At 51.4% G+C, this 10155-nt stretch overlaps 1 protein-coding gene across 1 annotated transcript; it reads left to right on the plus strand.

The window, feature by feature from the left end:
- Window positions 1-3382: 3382 nt before the first annotated feature.
- SIX3 (SIX homeobox 3) lies at window positions 3383-7261 on the plus strand. Its single transcript, XM_027641718.1, has 2 exons — window positions 3383-4456; window positions 6789-7261. Exons 1-2 carry the CDS (start codon window positions 3699-3701, stop codon window positions 6979-6981), a joined length of 951 nt encoding a protein of 316 aa, XP_027497519.1. The 5' UTR covers window positions 3383-3698; the 3' UTR covers window positions 6982-7261.
- The last annotated feature ends 2894 nt before the right edge of the window (window positions 7262-10155 follow it).

Genomic DNA, 10155 nt, shown 5'->3' on the forward strand with positions numbered 1-10155 from the left:
CCCGCGGGACCTCCGCCTGCCCGTAACAAACTTACAGGATCCGGAAAGGATTTCCCCAGCCGAGAGGGCAGCCTCTGCTCTGCTCTGCTCTGCCCTGCCCCGTCCGCCGCCTCTGCCGCCGTTTTCCCGCTGCCGTTCCCGCTGCCGCCGCCGCCGCCCGCTCCCGGCTCCGCGCCCGGCGGGACGCCCCGCTGCGCGCGCCGCTCCACTCCGCTCCGCGCCCGCGGGGATCGGCGGCTGCGCCCGCCCGGCGGGTCCCGGCTCGGCATTAGCCGATCCCATTGACAGTTTGCAGCCAGCAGCTGCAGTCATTAAAAGCCATTTACACCCTGGCCTCCTCACACAAAGCTGGAGCGCCAACAATTATCTGCTTGCACATTTCAGGACATGAGAGTGTGTCCCTAACAGGCTTAGGGGAGCGCTGAATCCCCGGCCGGGCTGGGCAAGCGCAGGATCCGCTCCTCGAGGTCTGGCTGACGACGACCGCGCCTCGAGGACCCCCGTCTTCGAGCCACTGGAGCCGGCGGAAACATTTTAGGATGCTGACTCCGTCCTTGCAAAAGCTCCTGGCTAGCAGAGCTCATGCGCTGGACCTTCGCGGCGCAGAGAGGAGAGTGGGTTTCAGGAAGACCTTGATATTAGCTAATAGGCAAGGTTGTGGGTTTGGTTGGTTTTAAACGTGCTGGTACACGGCTTACAAGCGTTGAAATACCCTGCAAAAGGATATTTTGGAAGAAATATTTTCACCAGAAATGCAGTTGTTACATGTTTCATATGTCTGAGGGAAGAAAAGAAAAAAAAAAGGAAAAAAGGGAGAAAAGGGAGGAGGAAGAGAGAAAGAGGGAAAGAAGGAAAGAAAGAAAGAGAGAGAGAGAAAGAAAGAAAAGAAAGAAAGAAAGAGAGAAAGAAAGAAGAAGAAAGAAAGAGAGAGAAAGAAAGAAAAAGAAGGAAAGAAAATATATATAGAAGCTTTGGGAGATTCATCAGGAATCTTCATAGAAGGGTCGCAACCTATAGGCGAATGACCAGTGTATGATAGTCCGTGAGATTAAAAAAAGAAAAAAACAGAGGCAGTTTGGATGCTTTTCTGGAAATATATTTTAAGGGGGTTTTATTTGCAGCTTGAAGAAAAATGGAATCAAATATTAAGAAACTCCCGCAGGAATTCCCCCCACTCTCCCCTCTGTAATCCTTTACATAAAAGGAAAGGATTACAAAGAAAAAGATTGTGTGTGTGTGTGTGTGTATTAAAATCTTTGGCTAAACATATTGTTGTCCAATTAATACCTCCAAGTCGATTTGTAGAGGGGCTGAGAAGTCTCTTTCCCTTCTTAGCTGTACAACTGGAAATATGAGCCAGGAAAGGTGGGAGGGTAAAAAGAAGTTTTTCCCAAGTCTGTTAACAGAAGTGCTTAACCAGATCACTAAAAATTAAGAGGGCGAGTTATTTCCATTAGGGCTATGAAGCCATGTAGCACACCGATGACAGTTTAGTGGAAATCAGATGAATGTGTAATACAGCGAGCTTCTTCCAGTCCAGCAGCTCTTCCAACTGGACCTATTCATCTGCCACTTGGAATTATTTCACGAGGAGTGCGCTGTGAAAGGATCACAACCAGTTTGGAGCGCAGCTAAAGAACTTCTACCACCCATAGCAGTATTATTATTATCCTTCGGATAGGGCAAGTCACGCTATGTTTTCACATTTTAATTGTAATATCTCACTTCCCCCCCTCCTTCCCTCCATTGATGTCTGAAAGTAGTTTGGGCTCCAAGCCTCACCCCTCGATCTCCATCGGAATGCAGAAAAGATCTTTAAAAAAGTTTTGAATTCCTCAATGATTTTTCTTCTAGAAAGGCGGCTTAGGATAATTATTTCAGCTTTATTGAGGGCAGATTAGTTGAAGTCTGGATGCTGCGTTTCAATACTCGTTGTACATGCCTTTACAATGTCGGTATTGTTTGCTACTGTGTGTGAACCTATTCAAAATATACACTTTTTAACACCAAGCAAAGTCCTGTCTAAATATACACAGTAAGTCTGGAAAGATGTCCATGACCCGTACAAATCTCTGTAAATCACACTTCCATAGCTACAGAAACCAAACAAAAGAGTTACCAGCTCAAGATGCTGATTAAATCTTCTTAAAAGCAACACACCTAATAATAAATATAGTTGCATGGTAGCAAGGTCTAGCGATCCAGCTACGTCTTACTGAGGGATGGACTCAAACCACCACCACGGAGATTTTCCTACTCTCAATTAAAAAAAAAAATTCTGGGCTCAAACCCGCTTTTGCTCTCCTCCCTTTCCTCATGCCCGCACAAGAGCCCTTTAAGTTCGGGGCAGAAATTGCGGGGGAAAAGAGAGGTCCTGTGTCAAGCCCCGACGGGTTTGGGGGTGAGGAGCAGCCTCGCAAGGTCGCCGGGCTCCGGAGAAAGGAAGGGGCGAAAGGAGGTGAGGCGAGTGGGAGGAGGAAAGGCAGAATGGAAATAAAACAAAGTGGAGAGAGGGAAGAGAAAGGAGAACGAAAGCGAAGACGAGAAGGAGTGGGAGGGCGGGGAAGCGAGGAGTGGGACAGGGAGACAGAGAGCGGGGCGCCGCCGGGGTCGGGCGCGGAGCCGAGCGGCCGGAGCGGGCCCGGGCTGGGCGCCCTGGGCGGCTCCCGGCCGAGCAGCCGCGGAACTCCGCGGCCAGCGGATCCTTCCTTTCGCGGAGAGGGAGAGGAAGAAGGGAGGAGAGACTCTTCGGTGAACCAGAGCTAAACCCAGCCTGTACTGTATGTGCCTGCTTCTGGGAGGGTCACCGGCGTGAGGATGGGTCTAATGATCTCATCTTTCTTTTCTTCCCCGCCACTATTAGTGCTCAGATAGGCAGAATGAAGTGAAACTACGTGCAAATCATGTGTAAATTGTCTCAGTTAGGAGCCCTTTATCCGAACGTGTATCCCAGCCTGGCCCATTTACTTTTCCCCCATATCTCCTTTAGCTTTAACGAGGCTCGTTAAGATCACAATAATATTCCACCCTCTAATTGCTCATCCCATTCAACAAATATGTGCACACTGCTTTTCGCATTATTTGATCCCTTATTTAGGAGGGGTGTGGAGAGGGAGGGGGAAGAGACGGGGAGAAGGGGAAGTGCTGAGATTAGGAGTTGCAAAGATTAAGGAGGAAAAAAAAAAATCCAAACAACAAACCAGGCTTTTCCACCAACCGCCCCGCTTGCCTCCCCCCCGTGCATTTGGGCGAAGTGGTAAAAACCTTCCTTACGTACTCCGTAATGATTGGCAGGGCTGACAGTGATTGGCAGCGGCTGCCATGGCAACGCCACAACGACACTCAGAAGACCAATAGAAAAGCGAAACAAAATGTTTCAGCGCTGCACTCACTGTGGATTTAGGGGAGATATTATGAGGCTGTTGTCATTAGGGCGATCGCTGTTGAATCACTGAATCCTGACTCGGCGGCGGCGCGGGGCCGGGTGTGTGTGAGTGCGTGTGCGTGTGGGGGGTGTGTGTGCGCGCGTGTGCGTGTGCCCGCGTGTGCGTGTGAGTGTGTGTGCCCCCGTGCCTCTATGTGGCTGTGTGTGCGTGTGCGGGTGTGGATGCGTGCGCGGTGCGTGTGCCCTTTCCTCCCTTCTTCCTCCCTTTCTTTCTTTTCTCCTTGATTTATCTCCCCCTCTCCCCGGTCATCCCATGGTGTTCAGGTCCCCGCTAGAGCTTTATCCCACCCATTTCTTCTTGCCAAACTTCGCCGCCGATCCGCACCACCGCTCCCTCCTTCTCGCCAGCGGCGGCGGCAGCGGCAGCGGCTCGGGCTGCAGCCCCGGTGCCGGCGGCGGTGGAGGCGGCAGCTCCCGGGCACCCCACGAAGAGTTGTCAATGTTTCAGCTGCCCACACTCAACTTCTCCCCGGAGCAAGTGGCCAGTGTCTGCGAGACGCTGGAGGAGACTGGAGACATAGAGAGGCTGGGGAGGTTCCTCTGGTCGCTGCCGGTGGCGCCGGGGGCATGCGAGGCCATCAACAAGCACGAGTCCATCCTCCGCGCCCGGGCGGTGGTGGCCTTCCACACGGGCAACTTCCGAGACCTCTACCACATCCTGGAGAACCACAAATTCACCAAGGAGTCCCACGGCAAGTTGCAGGCCATGTGGCTCGAAGCACACTACCAGGAGGCCGAGAAGCTAAGGGGTCGCCCGCTGGGGCCGGTTGATAAATACCGGGTGAGGAAGAAGTTTCCGCTGCCCAGGACCATTTGGGATGGTGAGCAGAAGACGCACTGCTTCAAGGAGAGGACTCGCAGCCTCCTGAGGGAGTGGTACCTGCAGGACCCTTACCCCAACCCCAGCAAGAAAAGGGAACTGGCTCAGGCCACGGGGCTCACCCCCACGCAAGTAGGCAACTGGTTCAAAAACCGAAGGCAAAGAGACAGAGCAGCAGCGGCTAAAAACAGGTCAGTGGGGTTGCGATGCCACGCTTCGGGGCGGGAGGCGAGGTGGGCGGCGGGACCCCGCGGGCGGACGGCCTCACTCCGCGGCTCGGCAGCCGCCTGGGCGGCAGCGTGCCTCTGCCTCTCCTTTCCCCCTCCTCTTCTTTTCCATCACCGCCACCGGGAGAAATCGGTCCCCCCGCCGGGCGAGTAGGTCTCCTCTCGGCAGCTGCAGGGATGCGACGGGGACAGGCGAGGCTCAGAGTTGCCTGACGTGCCTCGAGTAGTGCCCCAGCTCCCCACAGGCTCCCGGGGTGCGGACAGGGCAGGCGCGCGTGTGTGTGTGGATGTGCGCGGGGCGCATCGGCTGCGGCGGGGGCAGCGCCCGGCTTTCCCGGCCTCCATCCCCGCAGCAGCAGCTGTCGCAGGGGACGGGAAACCCCACGGTCCCGGGTCGGTGGGCTCCGGTTTGGCTTTCGGCTTGCCGGGATCCGCTCCTGGCCGAGCTCTGGCGCGGTTCCCCCGGCGAAGGGCCGAGGCAGGCGGTGCGGTTCAGAGTGGGTTTCGGCAGAGCCAGCGGCTCCGCTCCAATTGTTCGTGCTGCTCTGCATGCGCAGCGGGACCAGCACACGCACACGCGTACCTCAGAGCTCTTTGGCTCTTGGAGAAAAAGGGAAAAAACATTTAAGAGACCGAGAATCTTTTTTCCCCACCATCTCCATTCCTGTGTTTACACCACATGGCGACCTGGCCTCCTGGTCGTGTGTTTCCTGTGCATTTACGCTTGCATTTATTTGCGTGTCTCTCGGTGTCTTTTTTTTTTTTCCCCTGCTTTGCCATGATAAAAGCGAGGTACCCTTCTTTCTTTCTTTCTTTCTTTCTTTTTCTTTCTTTCTTGTCACACTCCGTAAAACTTATTTTGCAAATGAAAATGAACCCTTAATCCAGCTTGACTCATTGGTTTTATTTTAATTTAAGTTTGGCTACCACTGTAAGCGTGTAAACAAAACTTCTTGTTCTTGTAAATGCTGTCTCTTAAATTCCTCCTAATTATAGCAGTGGTGCTATTGATTCACAAGTCTGTAGGAAAAATGCAACCTAAAAGTGCCTCGCTATTTAATTTCCATTAAATGGAAAACAGATCAGCTTAGGACTGTAAATAAACAGAAGTTGCCTATGGATGCTTTTGTTGACTCAATGCTTTTGACAGCAAATGAATGCATCAGCACTTGTAAATGGGAGGAAAAAAATCAAAGACTCTGAAATTAGACAACTGAAAATAATGAGAAATGTAGAATAAATCGGCTATATTTTTTTTCTGCTCTTTGCAGGCAGTTAAATAGAAAATTCCCCGGTGGGAAGCATTTGAGCGAAGAGTGTGTTTTAATTCACATTTGCAATGCTAGATGCTAGCTAGCCGGTTTGAGGCCGGCTGCTCAGCCCAGGACTTTTAGCTCTTGTCCCTGAATCAGGCTTTTTTCGGGTTTCAAGCGGAATAAGCGGGCCCAGAGGAATATTCACAACACGCTAGGGAACCTAAAAATTATGTATTACCTCTTAAAGAAATGTTCAAAAGCAATATTTCCTTAAGCGTTGACGGTGAAAGGACCAGCACTTTAAAGGTGATTTTGGCTTTCAGAGGAAAAAAGGACTAAAATTTTGAGCGGAGAGAAGCACTGTTTTCCACAGTCTCTTTCTTTTATTTTATCCATAGCACAGCGTCCCTGGGACAGGACCTCCCTCCAGCCCTGCCTCAGACCCCAGAGTGTTTGTGCACTGGGGAATATTTAGGCAGATATTGTCCAGAGCACAAAATGGGGATCCGGTGCGATTCTTGCCCACTACAGAACGCTCCTTGCAGCTTATGGCGGTGGCCAAGTGTTAAGGAGCTCACCCACACAAGGTTTCTCCTAGGCCTGCCGTGCTGCGAGGAGGAATGATTGGCAGTCCGGGGAAAGAGAAGGCGATGCTCGTGTTTTCCAAACCTGGGGACAGGAACTGCTTCTCCAGCCGTTCCCTATCCTCTTTCCGGCCACAGCCCCTCTAGCTGTGCCTGCACTGGGTGCTGTGCCCCCCGAGGCGGCCTGACCCGGTAGCGAGGGCAGCGCGGCCCGGGCGAGAGGCTTGGCCCTGCATCCCGCCGCCGCTCCGGGCTCCGCGGGACGCTGAGGGAAAGCGGCCGGGCCGGGCCGGGCCAGGGTCCGCAGCACTGCAGCCGAGGGGTCCGCTCCCTTCCGCTTCGGGCCGGGCCCATCCCCGGGCGGGCGGGCGCTGGGTCGGGCGGGCGCCGTCCCCTCGGCGGCTGCTGGTGTCTGAGCGGGGCTGTGCTGTTGTTTTGTCTCCCGGCGCGATGCAGGCTCCAGCACCAGGCGATAGGACAGAGCGGCATGCGGTCGCTGGCAGAGCCCGGCTGCCCGACACACAGCTCGGCCGAGTCTCCGTCCACGGCGGCCAGCCCGACCACCAGCGTCTCCAGTTTGACAGAAAGAGCCGAGACGGGCACCTCCATCCTCTCGGTAACCTCCAGCGACTCGGAATGTGATGTATGATATCGGAAAACAAACAAACAAAAAAAATCCAAATCCAAACAGCCAAGCACCCTCTCCCCGTCCCGAGCAAAACAAACCGAGGCAACCTAGAATCAGGACACATACACGCATGCACGCACACACACAGCCGGGAGGAAAGAAAAGGCCAAGCCCGACCCAAACATAATAGCAAACAAACAGACAGGGATCAGAGAATCCACCACCACCGTCAGCCAACACCACCACCAAGAGATGGAGCTAAAACTTCAACAGTCACAAACGCTGGTGCTGCAGCGGGAGGGGTGGGGGGGGGAGGGAAATAATAATTATTATATATATAAAAAGAAAGAAAAAAACAAAGCAAAAGTGACAATTGTATTCTTTTTAGGACAAGCACGATTTCTCCTTTGCGCTTTTCCATGGACGCATTTCACCCACTTGCATGATGATGATGATTAAATTTGTATCTGGGAAAAAATATTCTCTATAGTAAAGGAAAACAAACAGAAACCAGACAAACAAATGCAAACTCCGATCGAATTTGTACAAAACTAAAAAATAAAAAAAAAATTAAAAGGAACTCCTTGAAGAGGGAAATAACAAACGTTTATCGCCTTTTTGTTGGTCCTATTTCTCTCTCTTTCTCTCTTCCTCTCCCTTTCTCTCTTTTTTCTTTTTTTTTCTTTTTTTTCTTTTTTTTTTTTTTTAGTCCAAGTGATGGTCCAGCCAAGATGCAATTTTCTGTTTTTTTGTTCAACAGACAATCATTTTATTCGTAAGCACCTTTTTTTCTACACTTCTGTCACTGCCTGTGTGGGTACTGGTTATAAATGTGGAAAAAGAATAGTTATGACTGTAACAGATTTTTATTTTTATTTCAAAATTTTATATGAATTATGTATATCTTAATGATGCGGTCATTTTCCCAGTTTGTAATATATGTGTAGAAATGCTTGTATATGATATTTGCTCTCTTCTTTCTTCCTCCCTTCTCTCTGTCTATCTCCCTCCCACTCTTTCTCTCTCTCTCTCCTTTTTATTTTCCTTGACTCGGTGTTCCTTGCACAAACTTAGCTGTCAAAATCTGACGGGCTAGGTTTTCAAAAGGGACCTCAGCGATAGAAAAAAAATAAGAAAAAGAAAAAAAAAAAAAGCTTAGGGTGCAACTGTAGTTATCTTATGCAAAAGCTATTTTGAGTATTTCATAGCAGCTTTGGGGGGTCTCTTCTTAAACTCCACGTAGGACGCTTAAACTATTGTTTCCTTAACTGCGTGTTTATCTATATGTACAAACTTTCTAAATCAAATACAGTATTCCATTTTCTTATCTATCCAGCGATGTTGGTGTTTCTGTCCGCCACGGGAAATCATGCCTTCCGCGTGGGCTCCTCGCTCCGCGTTCTGCCCCGCCGCCATCCCACGGGGCACGCAGCTCTGCGCGACCCCTACGCCCCGCCGGTCCCCGCCTTTCCCGGCTCGGAGGGACACCTTGGAGGGATTTTGCAGGGACGAAGGGACCCTGTGAGGAGGCTGTGGGCGGCAACGGGGACACAGTGCTGCGACAGCGACGGCTGTGCGGGGCACGGTTGTGTCCCTCCGTGTCCCCTCCGCTGCCGCGGACTCCATCGTTTCCCCCCACCTCGGTCATTTTTTCGTGCACTATGAGCTAAAAGGCTTCCTCCGACCGCCTGTCTGCAGGGCCGAGTGTCTCCAGAGAGCGGTTAAAACATTTCGGGATTTGTTTTGTAGCTTTAAATGAAAACAAAAACAAAAACTCCTCTCCCTAAGCGGGCTGCAGCTCCTCCCCTCGAATCCAGAGTATATTGTAATGTGCTGAAAGAAACCTTTATTTGCATGACTAACAGTATTTCAGCATCTTTCTTTCTTTTCTTTTTTTGCCTTTTTTTTTTTTTTTTTTTTTTTGCTTTGCCCTTGGCAGATTATTCATCTGTGCATTAACAAGAAGTAAATTCTAAACTTGTTTTTACTTGAAAATACAATTTTGAATATTACCAGGGATTTAGAGAGAAACGTGCCTGGAATTTCTTGACCATTTCCAGACTATTCTGGACTTCCGATCTACCTTTGTGTTACCCGAGTTCTCTCTCCCTCTTCCCTCCTCCCCCTTTTTTAGTGAAGTCCGAGCTAGGTCTACGGAAAGCCAAAGGAAGTGCCTGGGTTCCCATCCCCTACCCCTCCGCCGCAAGAGGCTACCTGTGGATTTGGGAGATCCCCATGGGCTGTGAGATCTTAGACCAAGCCACTAATGGGTAGTTTTAAGAAATAAGCTGATGCGCGAATACGCTCATACACCTTTGGTTCTCCTGAGGACACGCCGCGCGTGTGCGCGCAGCCAGCACTCACGGAACACGTCCCCGCGTGTGGCGGGAGCCACTGCGGGGAAGGACACATATGGCCCGAGGCAGCGCCCGCCGCGTCTGGGGTCGCCTGCCCTGCCCCGCGGGCTTCACTCAACGCGCGGCTCCGAGGAGGGGTCTTCCCCACGGGCACCTCCTGCGGTGTCACTGCCCCGCCGCCAACACGAGTGGGGAGTTAACAGGAAATAACGTCTGGTTGTACAAAACTGAAATGGACGGGAATTGCTTGGAGGCAGACACACAATAGGGCTCCCGTGTTCTGCGTGGGTGGTGTGATGGACCTAGTTCGTCCCCTCCCCCACGTGGCTTTTAGAGGGGAGAAATATTACCCCAGAGGGGATAAAAGGTTCCCCAGTAGCCGTCACCCTTACCGAGTCTCACCCTAGAGCTCGGGCTGCTTTTTCTCTCTCCCGCCTTCCCTGGCATCGAGGCAGCGGAGAGGCCTTTAGAACAACAAATTCCGGCCTTCCAGTCACCCCCAGGTTTGGGTAGGAAGACCTTCTGTGTCGGTACATTGTTTTGAAGCACAGTATTTCTGTTCCTCCTGATAGCAATGTCGTTCTTATCCAGCAGTATTTTAAGCGGAATTTAATACCTGACAGGATTCGAAGGCATGAAAGTTTGGGATATATTTTTTTTATTTCTCTTCATTTTCGCGTCTCGAAGCTGCAGCCAGAAGGCGTCAAGCCGGCAGCAGTAATCTACCTCAGCTCAGCCTCACACTGATAGGTTTGGATTTTTCTTCTCTCTGATTAACCCTCCAGAAGATCGCCCTGTCGTGCCGTGGCAGTTAGGGGATGCCAGAGATCGCCCTTAG

The sequence above is a fragment of the Corapipo altera genome, unplaced genomic scaffold (genome assembly GCF_003945725.1).
Source record: "Corapipo altera isolate COAL_440 unplaced genomic scaffold, ASM394572v1 48b, whole genome shotgun sequence".
NCBI classification, from domain to species: domain Eukaryota; kingdom Metazoa; phylum Chordata; class Aves; order Passeriformes; family Pipridae; genus Corapipo; species Corapipo altera.

Coding starts and splice junctions, on each gene's coding strand:
- SIX3 (XM_027641718.1), top strand. CDS start 3,699: ATGGTGTTCAGGTCCCCGCTAGAGCTTTATCCCACCCATTTCTTCTTG. Junction 4,457..6,788: donor GCAGCAGCGGCTAAAAACAG/GTCAGTGGGGTT, acceptor GGCGCGATGCAG/GCTCCAGCACCAGGCGATAG.